A 21,934-nucleotide genomic window follows, 5' to 3' on the forward strand; every position below is an offset into this window, starting at 1 on the left:
GTAAAGTTTGAGTACCGTTTGGATTTGAACTAGATAGATCATAGACGGCGCACGTGTAGTGACTCAGACAGAGAGTGAGTTTTGGTTTTGGCTTTGTTAACTCATGATAATAGATGACGAGCGACAAAGTTATCCGTCTCGTGACGTTGGAAGTTTTGCATGTCTTTGTGTGATGAGTTACCTTACGTACAAGTTTAATTTTGACCTTAAAAAGGCAGGAAATTAAGGAAAGAAGAGGAGATCGATACAGACTCACTTACTTTCATGTCGCAAAACCTCCTTTCTTTACACATTCGCTTTCAAATCCGTAGCAGCATCCACGTGTCATTATGTTAAACAGGTTCATCCTAATCCAAATATCTAATCAGAGCACCGGTTCAATCGAATGTCCACCCACTACACCTAGTTAGGGATGTCAATGAATCGGGTACTCCAAAACTGTCTCCATGCCTATTAAAAAAAACTCCACCTCCAAACCTGGCCAAATACCTACACGGGTATGGAGAGTGTCTCTCGCACCTGCCTATATCGGATACAAGGATTACCCATACCCGATAGATTTTGGAAATGTTCTTCTAAAAAATTAGTTTTAGTTTTTATTTTTAATTTTTCTAATTCTTCAAAACTGTCTCCATACTCGCATGCACCCACTGCTTAATCGTGTTACCCATATATTACAACCCAGTCGGGTCGGCTATCTCAGGTATTCCCTGGGTACGGACGGGTAGGTCTGCCAGCTCTAACTGGGCGCTCTAATTCTCAAAAATGATTTTATGAATAGTAATAAATAAACAATTTTTAATACTTGGGTCAATGCAAAAAACAATGTCCTAACGCACATGTAGTTGTAACAAGATGTGACGATTTTTATCTTACTTAAAACAAAACCATACTAGGTAGGACATAACAAGACAAATTATACTATCAATAAATAAATTTTAAGCCTCTAGATGCTGTAGTACACTTGATCGTACAGCTATAGAATTACAATAAAAGTCAACCCTTTAAACAGGGAAAAAGAAATCCCAACTACTTTGCATTGATTCCATGGAACCAATACCTGCTTGTGGCTGATAGCATTAACTGGGCTGGGCCTGGACCACCCAACCCACTAATCAGTCCACAATTTCACAGAGCACCCAAAAACAATAACAATAACAGTAACACTAACAAACACTGATAAATAAATGCCCATAAAAGAAATATTAAGTGCACCCCCCACCCACCATTGGATGCTTCATGCCTTTTGTAACTTTTCTTACATATATATATATATAGGACCAACTAGCAAGTTGTGATATGCATCTCTCTCTGTCTCCCATTACTTCCCATTTCATCACTTTTTTCTTCCTTTTATAACCTTTTTTTTATTTTTTTCTGGTCAATGTATTGATATGTTTCAGCTTTTTTTGACTAATTATTTGAGATCACTTTTTATGTTGGCTACTCTGGCCCACCCCCACCTCACAAAATTGCTGCTCTGTCACTGAAACCAACCATTCACATTTTCTCTGAATCTGACTTTTCTCTACCAATGAACAAGGCTATTGGATCCCATTGCCTTCGCCCCAAAGCTAACCCAATAATATTTAGTGACTGACTCATGTGGTAGTTTGGTTATTCATCCCCCTCCTCATACCTAATTTTGTTTTATTCATCGTTTCCAGAATATTCTCAAAGCCTGGTTACTAAAAATACATAAATGCAAATATGTCCCCAAAATTGAGTTTGCTTTGCCGTAATTAGGGCTAACAATTTGATAGAGGGCTGAAATAATCAAAACGGAAAGTTACAGAAAATAACCATTTGTATCAGTCGATAGAAATCAATTTTGAGTGTGCAGTTGTCCAACTAAAATTTTTTACAACATTGTCCAAATTAAATGAAATTTGATTGATTGAACCGAACCTGACACGGCCCTAAACCCTACCCTCATTTCGTCAAATTCCATCATTTCGGGTTTCAAATGGATCTTCTTCCATTTTCAATGGTATTTTATAATTTTATATTTTTCCGTTTGACCTCAATTAGGGTTCTAACTTGTAACCGACCTTAGTGGTCATTATCTTTCATTCTATCAAAACCCTAAAAAGCTTTTTCTTAATTTTCTAATGAATTCCAATGTTTTTGTTTTCGATCAAACGTTAATTCGATTCTTTCTTTGTTATACCTACATTACAATTACTGTTACCGTAGAAAAGAGGAGAAAGAAACCCTAATTAATAAAAAAAGAGGGCCATACAATCACCTTGATTTTACGGATTTACCCTTTTCTCTATACAGTCAAGCGGGACCTTCTTTAACTCAATTTTCAAACCAAAATTGGCCACCTCATCATTTCTAAAGATTTGCTTGTCCTCCCCCTTAGCCGTTACGGCTCCCACCGTCACCGTACCGTTACATTTTTGGTGATAAGTGTTAACTCTCGACCATAACCTCATCTTGGCCGTTACCATCGTTATCTCTGTTACCCTCAACGCCGCCCTCGTTGCCCTCACCATCTTCTTCCAGCCACCGCTCAACGGGCGTGCACTCCGCCTTGTGCCTCAGCTTCCAATCAAGCGCCTGACAAGCGCGTGAGCAGTAATTCACGGCTCCACATACCGAACATCTACGAAACTCGTGCTTTCTCGTCTCCGGTCTACAACAACCAGCGTGCGAACATAGTCTAAGACCCGGACCCGCTGACTCGCCCCGAGCCGCAAACCATTCGGCTAAGAATCGGCTTGCTGGATGAACTTCCGGAGCCGGAACATCACATCCGAAATCGCTTAACAACGGACAACCCACGCCGTTCAAGTTGGCATTACTGGGGCTGACGTTAAGACTCGGATTCGGGTGTGGATTCTGGGTCCAAGAGACCCATGGGCGTGCCCGGATGCCAGGAACCCCAGAAGAAGAAAGCACAGCGCCTAACTCACGAGCGTTGGCTTGAACAAGAAATCGGCGTCCCTCTGTTATATTCTGACGGACGCCATAGCCGTCTTGAAGGCAGTGTCCAAGCTCCCGCAGCGCGTCTATGTGGCCGAGGAAAGCGGCTCGCGCACATAGAGCCACACCGGCCCTGAGGTCCTTATCATTCTTAGAGCCACCGCTTCCGTTGAATTGAATAACAGCCAGAGAGTACAGAGCCGGCGCGTGAGAACTAATTGCCGCTTTCGCCATCAAAGAAGCTCCACTCCCTCGATTATGTAAACAGTAGAATCGAATCTGCAAAATTGATAGAAATGTCCATTACCATTAATACTGAAAAACGTAATCTTATCAACAAAATTATCTTCGAATGTTCCAGAAAGTCAGTCTTTACCATGCCAAGAGTGTAAGAAGCCTCAACATTTCCGGCATCGGCACAGAGTTTCAAGAATCGGTGAGCGGACTCCGACCACTTCTCCGCCTTAACAGAAAAAGCTTTCTGTGAAGCTCTGGATAACACTAGAGAATTTAGGGCTAAACTGTTCAGCCTCTTGCATCTGTTTCACGAAATCTATCGTGTTAGCTATTTACAAAAAATTGAAGACAAATATTCATTCGAAATTGAAATCAGAGTTATCAGGAAGAAAAAAAACGTACGTGGACAAAACGTTGATGAAATCAGAGGGGCAACCGGCGGTAGTACTAAGCTTGCAGAGAATAGAAATAACAAGATCATCCGGAAGAGAATCGAAAAGATTACACTTTCCGGCCACCTCAGGCGATAATCTCTGCCTCTTTCTCCGAAAAACCCTGGAATCTCCGTCGCAATCTCTCCTCACTAATCTCGTGTAGTTATCAACACAAACATCCTGTCTCGGATAACAAAGGCCTCTCCTTGTTCTCATCTCTCTCTCTCTCTCTCTCGCTCTTTATCAGAGACAAAGCAAAGTGAGACCTCTATATATATAAAGGAGGGAACCAAAACAGCGACAAAGACAGAGCCGAATCCATATAAATAAATACCAACTCTCCAGAGTGGTTGCAGTTACAGTATTGACCCTCTACTTGTCGTACATACGGTCAAAACGCCGTTGACCCAGATCCGTCCGTTTGTCGTCGTCGATTTACGGTTTCGCTTTGCTTATAGAGATAGAGAGCGAGACTCGTAAACATGATTCCCGTTTATATTTTGCTCCACTGACTTCATCCTCTCTCTCTCTCTCTAAAATTGATTGTTTGGGTTAGTTTGGAAGACGGTTAATTTGTTCCAAGCAAAAGCAACTACCTTCAGTTATTTTTCTGAATCAACCCTTCGCGTAATTTTCAACTATTTTTACGGTGGAACAAAAAATGACAGCGCGTGTGGAGACGCGAGACGAATGAAAAGATGGAAAGTGGTTCAATACTTCAATGTCAACAAACTCAGGTAGCGAACAGTGTTTTGAAAACCGGACCGGACCGGCCGGTCGGACCGGTCCAACCGGTGACCGGCCACTTGTCCGGTCCGGTTGAGGTTCCAGAACCGGTGATTGGTGAACCGGGATATTTCCGATTGAACCGGCCGGTTCTTCGGTTGAACCGGTCAGAACCGGACCGGTTTTGAACGGTTCGGTCATTTATTAATGTTAATAAAATATTTTTGAAATTTTGTTATTTGTAGGGTTTGAACTCATGACCTTTTGTTCATTAAAAAATGTTTTAACCACTAGGCTATGAGATTTTCTTTATTTAAAATGGTATTTTATTTGAATATATTGTATTTTTATGAAGTTTTCTTACATATTATATGCATATAATATAAATATATATATAAATAATTCATTACATTAAAACCGGTTCGAACCCGGTTTGAACCCCGGTTGAACCTTTGAACCATGAACCGAAGACTTTTCCGGTTTGATGACCGGTCCGGTTTTAAGAACCTTGGTAGCGAATTCTCCCGTCGACGACCAAACCATTAAAGAGAGGTCAAAAGTAAAGGATTAGCACTGTAACTGTTGTTCTGTTACTCTTTCTTTGGAATTATCAACTTTTTTTTGACTCTTATGCCCTCCCATTTCTGGTAAACAATTTGATAACAAATCACTAATCACACATTTCTTGCCTTGTATATTCCAATTTGATAGCATTTAATTTAGTATAAAATATAGCAACATCTCTTCTCTTACTTATTTTTTTGATATCAATAGTTTTAAAAAAAAAATTAAAAAATAATAAATGAAAAACATCAATGGTTTTGAATAAAAAATGATTTTTGTTGAATAAAAATTTAAATTAATTCAAGGATTAGCACTGTAATAGTTGAATACATGATCCATCGGTCAAAATTTTATATACTTTCTTTCTTTTTTTTGAAAATTTTAAAAAATATTTTACACCTCAAAATGAAGAAAATGAAGGGATATTATTTTTGATAACAGCAGCGTATCCCATGCGAACATGGTATATATGATGTTTTTGAGGTATGTTATATTCGATTGTGCAAATAAGATCAAATATTCAATGCCATAAAAAAATATTTATTATTTCAATTATTTATACCATATCAGATTAGAGCTGTATGGTAATATTTTAAAACACTAATTCTTGAAATCGAATTAGATTTTACTTATTTTTGTTTGTGGCGGGGCCAACCTAGCAAGGAATCCTAATCCGCCACGCTTAATTACAAAAATAAAACCAATATCTGTTGCAAGAAAAATCAGGTTTTTTTAAATTCCCTAATATTTTTTAGGTAGAATAAGCAATTTTTCAACAAATATTTTATAAAAAATTTCTTAAACCAAAAATCCAAAAATTTTAAATTTCTTTAATATTTAATTTTCTTTGAAACAAATAGAAGAAAATAGTATTCTAAGCAATGTGATTGTCGTCTAACCAATAACTCACTTGCAGTATTCTACTATTGATTTGTGCACTTAGTAGAGGTGAGGTGACAAGACTTAAAGGAGATACCAAATTTTGTTCTCTGGTCATTCTCTTATAATATTCTATAAGAATAAGAATAATTCGTTGTTTCTAACTTTCTATTGATTTTTGGTATAATATCTCCTATAATAAGTCGGTACTTTTACTATATTCCATTAACTAAACTTTTTCAAGATTAATCACTCATATGACATGTTGTGCTCAATAACTTATCCTCTTCTTGTTGATTTATACAAAAAAGTGAGGTTTCACCTATGACACATTTTTTTATTGTAAAGTCAAAATTTTGGCTCTATTTTGTTGTTGGGTCAGATTTAATTGTTTCATTTGTTTGACCAAACCATGATTTACACTTTTATAGGCTCTTAATAGTAATTAAATTTGTACCAACGAGAGGTGATTTGATTGATAATCAACTGAGTTAAAAACATATGTGTGCATAAGGTTCAATTATAACTACAAACATATTTCTCGGTATTTCAAAAAAATAGTAATTAAATTGGTAAAACAAAGGAAATGGTAATTAAATACATGAACTCAATAATTACAAAATTGTAAAGAAAAGGAAATAGTAATTAAACACAGGAATTCCAGTAGAACAGAAAACGAAGGTTGTAGTCGCGTAGCGTAAGGAACGTAAAAGAACGTGGATAATGGTGTCCCGTCGCCGTAACTTTTACAATGCCCGTCCCATCCAACTATGACGTGGGTGCCAGTTTATTCTGAACACTCTATGCCCACTATATCACTCTTCCTTTTCTTTCAAGAAAATATAATGAGAATTTTTTTTTTTAAAAAAAAACATTTTTCTTTTGCCTCTTTATTTCAAAAATTAATTATTTTTCTCTCTCGTATTTTTTTTCAGCTGCCAAAAATAATCAAAAGTAATAATTTTACCTTAAAAAGTATTATACTATTATTGCGGTGGGTTCATGGGACTTCGGGTTGGGAGGTGAACTTTAGCATCCAGAAGACCAGGTTGAACGTATAAAAACGGATGCGATGACAGATAAGTTGGGGACGGTCCTGGCAATCTAGGAGTAATGTTGATCACTTGTGTCCATTCAGGTAGGACCCACCTTGTTTGCTTATTCCATTTAAAGTTCCAGAAGAGTCGTCCTCTAGGCTTTAGCTTTGTAGGGACTGTGTGTTATTGGTGATCTGAACGCATAATTCATTCATTAGTCCCCGCAATCACCGTAGCAGAATTTTTGGGATTGAAAGTTTAACATGTAGAAATGGTAAAAGGCCAATTGATAGATAGCCAATTAGTCAACAGGCCCATCACAAACTCAGAATTCCAAGTGTGTTCTAGAAATAACATTTATGCTTCCAATTTAATTTTCCCAAATAATTAATTGTTGTTGTCTCTTTTAAATCAAAAAGTCCCGTCCACAGACCAATATGAGATAAACATATATGCATGGCTGATGACTTAATTACTACATATGACTCTTAGTGGTTGTAGTACTTGGTATTGTTTAAATTTCTTAAGAAGGTGGAAGTTAGAGGGTTCCTTTCTGAACTCTAACATTGTGGGATTTATCAAAGAAAGTCAAAGACGTAGAGCAGCTAGTTTCCTGCTTTTTCTTCGTCTCTAATAATATTATTTGAACAAGACTCGTCTTTCCTGGTCTAGATTTTTGTCTCCCTTGGATGGGTTGGTTTTTGAAAGGGAAGCACTATCCCAACCCCCTACTTTCAACCCCCTACCTTCTCTAGACTACTTTAATGACTTTTTCCAATCTCATCCGTTGAATGACTTTTCAATGGTTTGAAATTGTAAAAAAACATCACCTTTTGCTTAGTGGTCCTTGCATCGTAAAACTCGCCAGCCCCTTTTTTTGACCGTTCATGTATTCAATCCACCACTCTCTCATGGACTGTAAATACTCAGTCTATCTCTACACAAGAAAGTTCGATGTTAAGAAAGGAAAACTACTATTTTACGATCCTATATTGATCAGTTTCCAGCTATACTGCACCCTTACATCAGGGACGTGCAAGATGTAAAAGCTTATGGAAATTGCGGCTTTCGATCGATAGCTGTGTGTCTTGGTCATGGGGAAGATGAATGGCCCAATGTTCGGTATAACCTGATGGCAGAGTTGGACGCATTTTGGAAACAATATGTTGAAATACTTGGCGGTGAAGAGAGGGCATACAGTGTTAAACACTCACTGAACTTTTTTCAAGATGATGTTGCAGCACCATTTGAGCATTGGATGACAATGCCAGATATGGGTCTATTGATTGCTTCTGCATACAATGTGATATTGCATGTTCTTCATCATGCAGAGAGTTGGACATATCTACCACTACGTACAGCTCCTCCATCACCCTATCTACGCGTTGTCATTGCTATAGAGCACGTAAATGGTAATCACTACGTCAAAGTTGGTTTGACAAGGAATTATCCAATGCCTCCCATCACACCCGAATGGGTTCACTGTAGACATACTTGTGCAGCTGCATGAGCGACTCCGTATGCGGAACGATTAGATGCGTATATGCACTCATATGGATTCATCAAATCTTCATCTAAAGCTTTTATTCATGTACTTGAATAAATTATTATCTATGTCTTACAAAATTATGATAATTAAAAAAAGCAAACAAATAATCTTAATCAAAACATTTAAATTAATAAATGTATATATATATTCTCTGCCCTATATGTGTGTATGTATATATCTATATATATATATGTATGTATATGAGATGAGACATGATGAAAAGACATGACATGACAAGACAAATAGTGACAACCTAAGGGGAGGGGGTTTAAAATAGGGGGGTTTGTTTATCAATTTCCTTTTTGGAAGTATTGAATGATCTCTCAATTATTCTCTTCGGCTTTTAATGTACATGCATGTTTCTCTGTTTAAAGTCCAGATAATTGAGGTCAAAGACTCAAAACATTTACGATAATGAAGATCGATCGGTTCACCGTTCACTGTTATTGTTTGCATTAGAGAGTTGATATAAATATTGTCACGCACTTTTAATCTCATATCGGATTGATATATAAACTAAGGTGAAACAATCCTCTCATAATAAAGACATTTTTTGGATCTAAATATTACGAAGATGGTTTAATACAATGAATAACTTACAGCATACATTAATTGTACTTGCTAATATATTTTGATGTGATATGATTAGTTACTTTATTTAATTGTTGAGGTGGAAAAATCAATTATGAGAATGCGAATCTAATATCAAATCGTACACAAATCAAAAGAATTAAATATCAAATTAAACATAAAAATAAAATAATGTAAAAAAATACAATTTTATGGTGGGATTATTAAAAAGGGGTGGTGATACCACTACTCGTGTAAAACGTACTGCTTGAACAAGCCAGAATCACCTCATCTGTGGGTTTGACCAGTCCAAATATCACGTGTGTTCACAGATTTTGAGTGTCAGGAGCATTAACACGCCACAACCTCATAATCCTCGTCTGATCAATTTTGACATTTTATTGTTATTGTTGGTGTCCTGTCTTCCTTTCTGTTTGACTTTGTCAAGATAAGGAAAAGACAAAGACACCATTCGACAGTTCGTCGTTCATGGGTGGGAGTCCCTGCAACAAAAAACGAAGGTTCGCTTTTGAAACTATTCTTAAAACAGTCACTCCTCCTTTACTTGAATGGTAAGGTTTCAACTTTTAATTAAGAAGTAGAGAAGTTGAATTTTGAAATATGTTATTAGCTATAGTTAGCTATGGTTAGTGATAACTAATAAGATTAGGGTTACCAAAATTAATCATAGATACACATCAATTTTACGTATTTATTTTTCAATCATAGATGCAGTGAGTCTCACAGTAAATATGTAATCCTCACTTTTGTTGTTCTTTATTGCATCCATTAGATTTCAAGTGCGTAAAGTTTGTACGCATGTAAGAATATATATGTATTTATATATTACCGAAGCAGTAGGCATATGATAGTTGAATGATACGTGTGTTAATCAAGCATGCCGATTCTTAAAGAGAGTTATAAAGACTAATTAGGAAGGTAAAATACTCCCAAGTGACTATGAAATTAATTAAGTTGCTAAGTGCGTGCGACACAAACCTAATAAATCGCATTTTGTCATTACATGCATGGTCGGTAACTAACTCTCCAACTAATGCTCATCACAATTAAGGTTTAGGGCAGCTGAAGATATACAGGTTGCGTAAAATCCATGTCGTTCTCATTCCTTAAATATTTAATGGGATCCAGCGAGGGAATTAGCTAGGGATTACTAATCATTATTGTTCCTTAAGGCATTTAGCAGCATTTACTTTGTGGAGGGAGGGGACCCCTTCCTCCGGACACTTCACTCTCTTGGATTCCGTGTAGAATCCCAGTCAGCCTGCACGCGTGGCGTCTTAAAACGCTCGAGTGATCTTCACACCATTTTAACATTCCCAGCCCTCTCCATTTTTTTTTCTTCATTTCTTTAAAGAAAGCTCGACAATAGTTATTTCCGCTTTAAAATACAATTAAAAAAGGGAATCCTACGACCTTTTTCATGCAGCTTTTTGCAGTGGCTGTGTTTTGGTCAAACACGAACAGATAAATGCAATGCAACTACGCAAGTGGCATATATATGTAGTCATATAGGCATATATATAAGTACAGGAATTCTCCTATGTGGACCAAAAAGTGTGGACCAAGTTTGTGGATCAAAATCGAATGGTTGTAATAAACCACAACATAAGTGGGGGCCACACATTTATTATGGGACCCACCACATCTATGGTTGAAAAACAAGTCCACAAACTTGGTCCACACTTTTGGTCCACATAGGAGAATTTCTGTATATAAGTATATGTATGTATAGGGTTCTTATCCTCTGATTAGAATATTAAATCGAATGCAATAATTTGTCTGCAAGATTGCTAGATTAACCATGCTTTAATCATCATTAGCGTTGCGTATAAGAAGAGAACCGAAGAGGTCTACCTATTTTTTCAAATTATGAGATAAAGTTGATTGGTATGTTTAGGGACACGTAGGCAAGACAACATACAATAATTAATCTTTAAATAATGAAAATAGTTTCTATTTTAAGTAAATCTAGTTCTAATATATTATAAGGCAAATTGAGGATATTAAAATGATTCACTCAAGGGCTAAAAAATGAGTGAAAAATTCAACCAATAAAACTCCAATTTAGACAAAAATAAGATGTCGATCACTGCTTAATAGTGAACAAAAGAAAGGCTTAACGTGTACAACTAGATGAGTAACAAATTGACTTTATATTTAACAAAATATTAAATATTGAAAAAAATTTATGCAATTTGTGGCGTAATTAGAGGAGTAAAAAATTGATGATTTCTCAAATTTTGAAAGTAGGAAGTACAATACCATATATCCATGCATGCATGCATGCATTGTAAGGAGATTGCTTAATGCCCGCTAGTCGTGGAACAATACTTTACTTGGATGGTAAGTGAAGCTAACGTCTATCCAAGACGGTTAATCTAATTCACATTTTAACGCAATAATTTTTTTTTGAAATACCGTTGATAAATATGTTTTTCATTGGAATCGAATATTGAGTACACATATGTCTAACCCAATCGATTGTCAACCGAACCAACACTTCCTGATTTTAACGTAATAATTTGTTGACTCTTCTCCCCACATATTTAAATTATGTAATCTTTTCATAGATTAAAAATTAAAGTGCTTTTTATGGGGCCATGATTGGGACTTATTCACAATCAAACTTAATCGAAAAATATGAGTATAGTAATTAATGATGAAAAAAAATTAAATAATGCCGACATCTAAATGCAAGTAAGCCACGATTCTTCTTTTTTTTACAATATAATTTTTGTAATTTTATGTTGATGTAATTGCTTCACGAAGTGATTTGGCTTGCTGTCATCGTTTATAGACTTTCAAACCTAAACACAATTAACTAAGTCATTAACGTCACATTAATCCAGAAATAATGGGTTTTAAATTAAGCTTCTTGAATTTAATTTAATAAAAAGCGTAACAAATTATATTAGTCCCTAAATTCATGCGTCTTGAAGGATAACAACAAATTAGACGTCTCAAGTGATAGCTCCATTTGATCTAACTTCATCTCCCCATCATTATTATTTTTCTTTGAAATTGAAATTTAATTATAGTAAATGTGTTAATTAACGTTAATCATAATTATAATAACGTTGAGTACGATGTAACATCGCCCTGATGACGCAATCCAGCCGTCCAAATGGCCGGCATGTTGATCATATTCATCAGCTGTGAAAATGAAAGGTGTAGATCAATTAGTTGTTCTAGCTAGCTAATGACTATCAGGGTTTGGAGACCAAATAAGTGGTAGATAATGTTATTGAATGATTGGCTGTGGACCTCGGTTTTATCAAATGCGACAGATGGTTTGGTTCAAATTGAAGATCAGATCGACCAAATTGAGACGTCCAATCCAAGAGATTGAATCCATGCATGCACTAATATGTTCACCAAGGTAAATGGTTGCTCGTATTGTTATCAATATTTCGATGTGAAGTGACATAATTCATCTTGTTGTATAGTATACAATAATAGAATAACGGGTCGTTGAATGAGATGATGAATTTGACCGTAATAATTCTTAACTCAGGTGGGAGGTCGTGAGTTCAACTCTCATGGGTGTTTTCATTATCGTAATTTGTGAGATGGTCCCCTTGCTCAGCTCAATGTATACGAATACAACCCTACGTTATCTTTCCATACTGGGCCTCGTTCCAGGTCTCAATTGATCCATGGGAAAGTGCGCAAGATCTTTCATATGGCCCAAAGCCAATTGTCCGGTCAACAATTGGTTTTCCAATGATTAGTTAGGCTCAACTTATGCTCCTGGGCTTGGGCCCTCGTGTCCGTGTGTGGGTTGCATGTGTGTCATGTCCCCGCACGGGTCTCGCTACATCAATTTTGATGAGATCTTACCGTATTAATATCCGATTTTACGATCTTACAATCTTTTACAAAATGTATTTTTGTTTTTTACTTGCACCAAAAATTTTCTTCCGTGACTGTTTTCATCACTTATACATTTAGATTTTATCTTGACAATTTAAAAGTAGGCGAATTATTGTTAGGTCCAAAACTCAGGCAACGGTTTAGGAGCTAGGGTTATTGTGATACTGTGTTCTTGAGGCATTCTATTGTCAGTTTTGATTAGCTAGGCCTGATAGGGATATTGAAGCTGGGAATTGAAGTTGAGCTGCCAATGATATGCAGGCCTTGCATTTTAGGATTTTATTGGTGTTTGAGAAAGCTATGGATTTGAACCGAAGCCTGCTCTTGTATTGCTATTTGCCAACTCAAATTAAACACATAAGAACCGCTAATGATCATGATTACACAGCAACTAAGTACATTCGATCTGGGCCGTATGGCATCATATCGGTTGGATCGTATATCAGTAGCTGCTGATTTTTCCAAAAATGTCTCTCATTATCTATATATCATGGATCAAAATGCAGGACAAGAACGTGTAGCAAGATTTGCAAAATGGAAAAAGCAGCGTACAATAGGTTGTTCCACTGACGATACTAATTGCAATCTACACGAACTGCCTTATTAATCAATTGTCAAACACAAGAAAAACAACTTTATTTTGATTCGGGGGATCAAAGACTACGAGGGTCCTCTATTTTTCTACTCTCATTCTTGCTTCACTGCTCTACTTGGATGGTTTGTTTTTCTTTTCTGGAGAACGGAATGGAAGAAAATCGATGACATTCCCGACTGCAGATTGACCAAAACCCAAGCCTGTCTTGGCAATGTCCTCAACTCTGCCTGTCACATTCCCTACTGCAGACTGTCCTAAACCCAAGCCTGTCTTGGCAATGTCCTCAACTCTGCCTGTCACATTCCCTACTGCAGACTGTCCTAAACCCAAGCCTGTCTTGGCAAGGTCCTCAACTGTGCCTTTGACATTCCCTACTGCAGATTGTCCTAAACCCAAGCCTGTCTTGGCAAGGTCCTCAACTGTGCCTGTGACATTCCCTACTGCATATTGTCCTAAACCCAAGCCTGTCTTGGCAAGGTCCTCAACTGTGCCTTTGACATTCCCTACTGCAGATTGTCCTAAACCCAAGCCTGCCTTGGCAATGTCCTCAACTGTGCCAGTGACATTCTCTACTGCAGACTGTCCTAAACCCAAGCCTGTTTTGGCAATGTCTTCGACTGTGCCTGTGACATTCTCTGCTACAGATTGACCGAAACCCACGCCTTTCTTCGCTATGTCCTCAACTGCGTCAGTGACATTGTCCGCGAACTTTAAACCTTTCTTGGCAGCATCTCCAACGGCATCGGTCACATCCTCTGCCAATCCAAATCCCTTCTTGACAGCATCTCCAACTATATCGGTGACATTTCCGACCAATTGACCAGCAATTGGAAGTGAAGACAGCTTCGACAACTGGTCAGTGAACTGTCCGAACAATGGAATTTGCGGCAGGTAGCCTAGTCTACCCAATGACTTCATAGACTGAGACATAATGAATAGTGTAATGTGTAGGCTAACATAACGCTTAACAGCACTTAACCCCCCTTTCCGAGCCTCTTCAAAGATTTCCATCGCAGTTTTCATCAACCAAATGATAAAACTTGCTATTTTCTTCACATAAGATGGTGCATTCTTATCAAAAGTCTGAACAGCCTCATCCACCTACAACGATTTCGTTAATTATTAGATTAATTAGCTGACCAAAATCAAGCAAACCATAAGATTCTTACATTACAAATCCGTATCAGAACAGGAATTAAATTACCTTCTTATCAGCAAACAGAATAAGATCATTGGAGATGGCTTTGAACTCCTCATAAGCAGGATTGCTAATCCTCGTCAGAGTTGGCTGCAACGGCCCCGAATGCTGCTTCATGAACTCGTAGAGCTTTGACATCCATGCCAGCAGGAGTAATGAAGCTGACCTCACAAACCCCAAATGCTTGAGTTCTTGTTGCTTCTTGCTCTTCTTCTCCATCTGCAAAGACATCATCAACCCAATAAGAAAACTAGCTAGCTCTGCGCCTCGCTCGGATCGGACAAGTAATTTAGTATCTTCTATGGTGTGATTGATTATATTCTCCAAAAATCGATTAGGAAGACTTGTTGAAGTTGCATGAAATTTAATATTAAATGGTTTGAAGTCATGTGGTTATAACATTTTCTTTTTTCATTAGTGTTTCATGCATTAAAACTCCCAGGCGTTGACTTGTTGACTTTAATTTATTTAAACTCTATGTTTGTATTATGTAATCAATTATGAACTCCCAAGCCTAAAATGCAGGTCATTTTTTGTAATTATTAAAAAAGTGAAATGACAAATGGGTTCGACTTGTTTACAAAAACAATAGAGATTATCTGGTCTGCATAACAAAATTTCTCTGTAATCAATTACTCCCTCCGTCCCATAAAGATAGTCCTACTTCTTTTTTCACACAGATTAAGAAAATCTAATTAATATAGTAACAACATTTAATTTTACTCACATATTTCCTAACACACCCCTAATTAATACTTAGATGATCCTAATTAATACCGTGATAACAAAACACATTAAATAGGGGTCTTTTAAGAAACTAATGAACTAATTACATTCTAAAAAATGAAACAAGACTATAATTTGGGACAAACAAATAAAGAAGAAAGTATGACTATCTTTACGGGACGGAGGGAGTATATAATTTATAAAAAAAAAAGGAATGAAAAGGCAAATTTAATTATGGTGCAACCCGCAAAGTGATGTTATAACACAATTTTCCAATATTGTTAAACAATTTAACTCTTGATTGATTTGTTAATTAAAGACATTAATGAAGTTAATCACGTGGTTCTCCGATAATTATAACAAAGAATGGTCAAGATTATACAGCTTCTGAAATTAGTTACCTGCCCAACGTAATCACGTGGTTCTCTCGTAATCATAACAAAGAATAGTCAAAGATTATACACCTTAACCAGTTAACCTTATGAAGAAATACTTTAAATTAGTTCCATGCCAACTTGCAAAGGCCTTAATTAATATAATGAACTTGGCAATAATTACAAAATATATATTATATAGAATCATTTTAGGGTTTAAGTATTATGTACATAGTATACATTGAGCTAAGTTTCTGGTGCATCAATGATCATACGTAGTTTGCTTCTTCATTGGTTGACTTTAAAAGTTAATTTTTTTTAAAAAATCTAATTTTTCGATGGTTGTTAAAATTATTTTCTTTTTCTCTACAAGTTAAATATTCTTAAATGTGTATATTTATTAACCTGAATTAATTCCAAAAACCATAGAGAAAATCAATTAATATAAATAATATGAAAGGTTTGCCATTTAAATTTTGTAAATAATAACCACAAAATATAAACAGTTTATAAATAATACTCCTTAATTATAAGTACAGTTTATATATATTACTAATTTTTTTAAGAACTATATTGTTACCTATATATAATCATGCACGTGCATGGTTCAGTCCATAATCATGACAAAGAGAGGTTCAGTAGCTGGCCATTTGCAAAAGGATTAATCAATGTAATTAAATAGACAAATTATATTGGAAGATTTACTTTCCCATATTGTGATTATTAAAAATTCAATCGTTCAATTTCTAATTTTTGGATTTCCCAATTTATTTATGTTTCTCTAAATTAATTCATAATTAATAGGATCAATAATGCAAATATATGAACCTATTTTCTAAAGCTTTGGAATACATACGTACTTACGTTCGATCTATTTTACTTTTTAATTCGTTTCATTACACATATAGAGTGCAAATCTATCTCTAGAGTAATTAATTTAAAATATACATTGTTTAGGTAGTAGTGTACTACTTCCAGTGCAATTAATTCGTTCGTGGAACAAAATGATATTGACATTAATTATACAAAACAATTTAGCTGAAATGACAATATAATATGTTGGATTTTCTCAACTGTCGGTAAGATTCAATCAATCAACAATCATTGAGATTAGAAACCCGTAAATTTTAAAGTTTATAGGCGTACTTACATCAACATTTGTGACATATGTATATATATAGTAATGAGATAATTGAAGATTCAATTAATCGTTGAGATTAGAAGCCCGTAAATTTTAAAGTTTACGGGCATACTTACCTCAACATTTGTCATATATATATAGTAATGAGATAACTGAAGATTCAATCAATCGCTGAGATTAGAAGCCCGTAAATTTTAAAGTTTACGGGCGTACTTACCTCAAAATTTGTGATATATATACTCCTTCAAGATAGAAATCTCTCATTTACATTAATTGCATGATTATTACAAAGCCATGCATACCCGGCAAACCCCATGGGATAAATTAAGATCGAAATCTCTCATTTACATTAATTGCACGATTATTACAAAAGCCATGAACACCCAGAAAACCCAATATTTAAGATGTCTTGCAAACTCACGGAACAAAGGTAATTTATTGATTTCATCACTTGAGCTGGTTTGAGATTTGTGCTGAATTTATGTCATCCACACTTTCAGCCTGATCTTCTCTGAGAAGCGATCAGCCGGGTAACTAGGAGCCATCTCTGCCGTCCATGCTTTCATCGCCCTTTCTTTGAATTCCAAATCCACAGTTGTCTTTGTGGCCTCCCCTTGATCTTGATCTTGATCGTCCATGACATTTGGCTTCGAAGAAGACGATGATATTGGTGCATGATGCTTGTAATATTGGAACTTATAGATAGCATCATAAAACTGTAGCAATATTCAAAACATATATCAATCATAATTAAGTAGTGCTATCCAATTAATTGAGCACAATATATATATATATATATATATATATGTTGGACAACATTGAAATTCCAATAAAAGGAAATTATAGAAGATGAGAGAGAGCCAAACCTTGTCCATGCCCATAGTGTGTTCTGGAGTTTAGCTTTCTTAATTTGTTTTCTGATCGAGCTTCTTCTTTGTGTACAAACTGAGATCATATATATATATAGGAGGTGATCATCAGGGTTGAGAGATTGAATCAATTGGTTCAACTTTTTGTGGGTCTCCTTCATAATGCTACAAATTGATTTAGATTCCCAGGGCTTTTTTGCTCTTTTTTTTAAAAAAATTACAGGCCCAGTGGATTTGTAGTGGTGTATCTCCTAGCAAACTAAAATATCGAAATCAGCAGTGATTGAAATCTACAAAAATTAATATCACAAATGTACCAAATATGATATACCACACAATGAATGATTTATTTCGTTGTCCGCTTAGTCGGACATTGGAAATTAAATTAATTTAGGCCCAATGGGTAAGGCCCGGCCCAAGAATGGCCATGTACGTGAGTTTGAAATTAGCCTTGAGAGAGAGTCCGGCCTGATAAATTTTTCAACATGACTCTGAAAATTCGCAAATATCCAAAATGGGTATGGTTGATGAAGAATTGAAGATGAGTCAAAACTCAAAAGTAGGTCGAGATTGTGAACTTCCCTTCAAGGTATTCGCCATTGTTCCCTTTCTCCCTTTCGAAAGAAAAAGCTATAATTCTGCAAACATATCAATCACACTTCACAATATACATACAAATGTCTCAAGAAGCTAAACAAATCGCCAATGTTAGCACTATAACCAACAGTGCAACAACAGAAATCAAACGTTAAAGTTCAGTTCGATTGTTAGCAGCCACAGTGCTCCCTTACTGACTTGACGTCTTTCCGGGGTTTGCTTATTGGTCAAAGAGAAAAATAAAACATCTTCCATCATAGGTCAATCTCTCAATTCATGTCACAGCAAACAAACTTTAGCTCAAGAATTCACATCATCTAGCTCACAAGTCATGGCCACTTCCCAAAAACTATATACCTTCAACACAAATCATACAAATATATTTCCAGTATAACCAATTGCTCTCGTGCAAGCATATATGAGGCAGTCATAGTCCCTACTCCTCCTTAAGTCCTGAGGGCTGCGGCTCCTCTGGTAGCAGGTTGCAAGCAGAAGAAAAAAAGGGTAAGGAAACCTGAAGCATGTGCAGAGAAGGTGGACTAGAATTTGCCATTCACAAGTACTATTAAGCACCTCTAATTGAGTATTGGAGACTTGAGACACTACTTACTTGAAAACAAATTATGCACACACATACGCGTTCCACTCTACAAAATCTACTGGCCATTTTTGTTCATTAACATATTCGGAAGTGTTCAGTGTCTAAAACTTATTTACAAGGTTGATTATCCACACGGCAAGCACACCAACAAACTTACTTAGAGTGGTGCAACCAGAAACAAACCTGCTAAACAACGGGAACACTTTATTCTGATTCATGTGAAGGAGTATCTTCCTTATTCCCTGCTTCAGCTTGTTTGAATGCTTTCCCTATATCATCAACAGAAACCAATGGAATATAACCAAAGATTGGATAACCTTTCTGCGCCATGGCCTTCACTACATTATTGTACTTCTCCAACAAGTGGGCCGCAGTGGGCACAGCCATTTTTGTCACAGAGTGAACCTGGGGATAGTTGTTTAGTTTAATCCACAACTTAACAGATTGAACCAAGATGAACTGCTTAGACTCTGTTGCAGCATAATTGAATGCAGCACGCGGGCCTCCTGTCCGAGCTTCAATAACAAGTTTCTGTGCCTTCTCTGATGCCTTTTGCACAAAGGTTTGGGCTTCGCTAGCAACTTGCTTGACAAGAGGTGGGGCATGCTCATCAAGCTTATGAGTAGCATCATCCACCTGCAACAATCACAATTAATTGATCTTGCTTAAAAGAATCCAACTATTAAGATTTTCTCATACAGATTCGGCACAAATCAAATATATTCACTGATCCTGTGCTGTATTGTAAATGAAAATAAAACATTAAATAATCAGACTAATGATGCAGTTAAATATGTAAATTAGCAGTCACAAAACGCAGCTTCAAAGTCCAACCAGATGACTAAGCATGAAAAAGCAATTACTCTTGAACTACATAATGGTTGAAGTATGTAAACAGGCAAGGTAAGCAAGTGTGAAAGATTTCAACTAGTTCGCCAAGAATTTCAACCCAGAAAGGATCCATAATCAAATAGAGTATCTGATTCACATCATAGGTTCATGGTTGGCAATCTCATTGTTTCCCTCATCCAACAAAAGTGAATCCTTCAAAAAAAAAAATTTACTAGGATGGTCAGTTAAATCACATAATTGGCACAATCAGTTTATTCAAGCCACACCCCAAATCACATTCTTAAACAACGATGTGAATTTGGAAACCCACAGTAGAACACTTATATCAGATAACTCACAATCTATCATCGCTATAGCCAATTTAAACTCTATTCGATCAACGGGCTATTAGGAACCTAATAACATTGACTAAATGACTCAAGACCACAAAAGGAAATTGAATAAAAGAAAAACCAGAAGATTGGTTTAACAGCAAACACGATCAAGATAACTCTGATTTCTTGTAGGGAACGCCCCAACCAACATTTTTACCCACAGCATCAGACGCAATAGTTTTGAAGACAACATTATAAATACAAAATCAACAGAAATTGAAACCCAATACAGTGGAACAATCAGACCTGCATGACAAAAATCATGGAAGAATGAAGAATCTAAACAAGAATTATACGGCCTTATACCTTTTTATCAACAAACTCAAGAAGATCCTCAGGGACGCCCTTAAACTTCGCGTAGACAGGACCCACAACGGTGGTGACAGCACCCTCCACAGTCCCGACAGTGGATCTCAACGAACCCGAGTTCTGCTTCGCGCACTCGTAGAGATTCGACACGCAAGCCAGCGTGTGAATCGCAGCGATCCTCACAAGCCATAAATGCTTCAGCTCTCGACTCTTGTTCTCAGTCTCCATCTGCAAAAATCAAACGAGAAAAAATCGCCTCCTCTGCCTCAGATCGATTTCACAGAGAAGTCACTAGCAAATCTCTAAGCAATATATAAATAAATTACCATAAGAACACAAAAAGAAAGATCGACAAACCTGGTTCGTTGCAGCAGTGGTCATGAACTTGGCGTTTTCTTTCCTTTGTCAGCTTCTTTGTGTGCAGCTTGAATAACAGAATCGTCGGTCCCATTGGAAGGTACCGCGCTTAAACAAATAGCGGGGAAGGAAGACGGTCAGTCAATCTAAGTCGTTGGTTTTATCGGACGGCAAATATGGGATCTGGTTGGACTTCAGGTGGCCATGTGGGTCCCCTGATTGAACCCGCCTCCGTAATAATCTTCTCGATTAAGAGCCTTGGGGTTCGTTTTGTGGGGCCTTCACGGGCTTCTAGATTGGTGAAGGTGCTGTGAGGGACACGTGGAGGCTGTTGACATGTAGATTGGAAATATCTCTGAACTCCTGTAATTTTTCTTCCCTGAAGCTGAAGCCACAATAGCATTTCTCTGTGAGGGACACGTGGAGGCTGTGACATGTAGATTGGAAATATCTCTGAACTCCTATTCCCTGAAGGGCTGAAGCATAATAGCATTTCTCTAGCGCTAATTATTTTTGCAACGGAGTGATACCTATGATCTTTACCACTCCTATCATCCCATCTTTATTATTCCAATTTGTGACTCACGTATTTCAATTACGCAAAACTACACTACCAATTGGAACGGAAAATGGTAAAATATAACATTTCATCCCTCAATTATATCTCTAATTTCTTTCATTTTCGTCCTTAATCTTTTTTTTGCTCTTAGTTGCGTCCTTAAATTATTGAAAGATATATATTTCATCCTTCAAATGGAAGAGTAGTTAGAAAAATCCAACATGACATCTATTTAGCATATCGGATAAATCATAGTTGCCAAATTTAGACAAACGGGAACCATATTATCCCTAAGTTATTAATGTCTTAACACTTTTTTGTAATGATTTCCTCTTTGTCCTTTTTAAAACATATAAGTCTCAAAATGTTCTTTTACCTAATTTCCCCAATATAAAATAAGTCACGTGGCCATGGGGATTGCATAGTTTTTTTTTTTTTTTTAAAGGAAATAGGGACTGCATAGTTGCATGATGAACACTATATGCACCCCAAAATAACTAAGAACACCCCAATTTTATTATACTCCATGTAAAAAAAATAACATTCAATAGTGTACCCCTT

General features: G+C 36.5%; 3 protein-coding genes across 4 annotated transcripts; all 3 read right to left on the bottom strand.

Annotated features, from left to right (window-relative positions):
- Positions 1–2,187: 2,187 nt before the first annotated feature.
- LOC120001140 (F-box protein At1g67340-like) lies at positions 2,188–4,097 on the bottom strand. Its single transcript, XM_038849407.1, has 3 exons — positions 3,571–4,097; positions 3,308–3,470; positions 2,188–3,210 (listed from the first exon to the last, which is right to left on the bottom strand). Exons 1-3 carry the CDS (start codon positions 3,816–3,818, stop codon positions 2,419–2,421), a joined length of 1,203 nt encoding a protein of 400 aa, XP_038705335.1. The 5' UTR covers positions 3,819–4,097; the 3' UTR covers positions 2,188–2,418.
- A 9,060-nt stretch (positions 4,098–13,157) lies between these two features.
- LOC120000959 lies at positions 13,158–14,972 on the bottom strand. The gene is made up of 2 exons (XM_038849144.1): positions 14,621–14,972; positions 13,158–14,517 (listed from the first exon to the last, which is right to left on the bottom strand). Exons 1-2 carry the CDS (start codon positions 14,846–14,848, stop codon positions 13,528–13,530), a joined length of 1,218 nt encoding a protein of 405 aa, XP_038705072.1. The 5' UTR covers positions 14,849–14,972; the 3' UTR covers positions 13,158–13,527.
- A 3,432-nt stretch (positions 14,973–18,404) lies between these two features.
- On the bottom strand, positions 18,405–20,971 carry LOC119999303 (REF/SRPP-like protein At1g67360). Of its 2 annotated transcripts, none has more exons than XM_038846797.1 (4): positions 20,815–20,971; positions 20,455–20,685; positions 19,106–19,558; positions 18,405–18,792 (listed from the first exon to the last, which is right to left on the bottom strand). In XM_038846797.1, exons 1-3 carry the CDS (start codon positions 20,836–20,838, stop codon positions 19,127–19,129), a joined length of 687 nt encoding a protein of 228 aa, XP_038702725.1. In that variant the 5' UTR covers positions 20,839–20,971; the 3' UTR covers positions 18,405–18,792; positions 19,106–19,126. The 2 variants fall into 2 exon arrangements, with proteins under 2 accessions (XP_038702725.1, XP_038702726.1); XM_038846798.1 differs by having other exon boundaries at positions 18,405–18,835.
- Positions 20,972–21,934: the final 963 nt, after the last annotated feature.

The sequence above is a fragment of the Tripterygium wilfordii genome, chromosome 6, assembly GCF_013401445.1.
Source record: "Tripterygium wilfordii isolate XIE 37 chromosome 6, ASM1340144v1, whole genome shotgun sequence".
NCBI lineage: Eukaryota > Viridiplantae > Streptophyta > Magnoliopsida > Celastrales > Celastraceae > Tripterygium > Tripterygium wilfordii.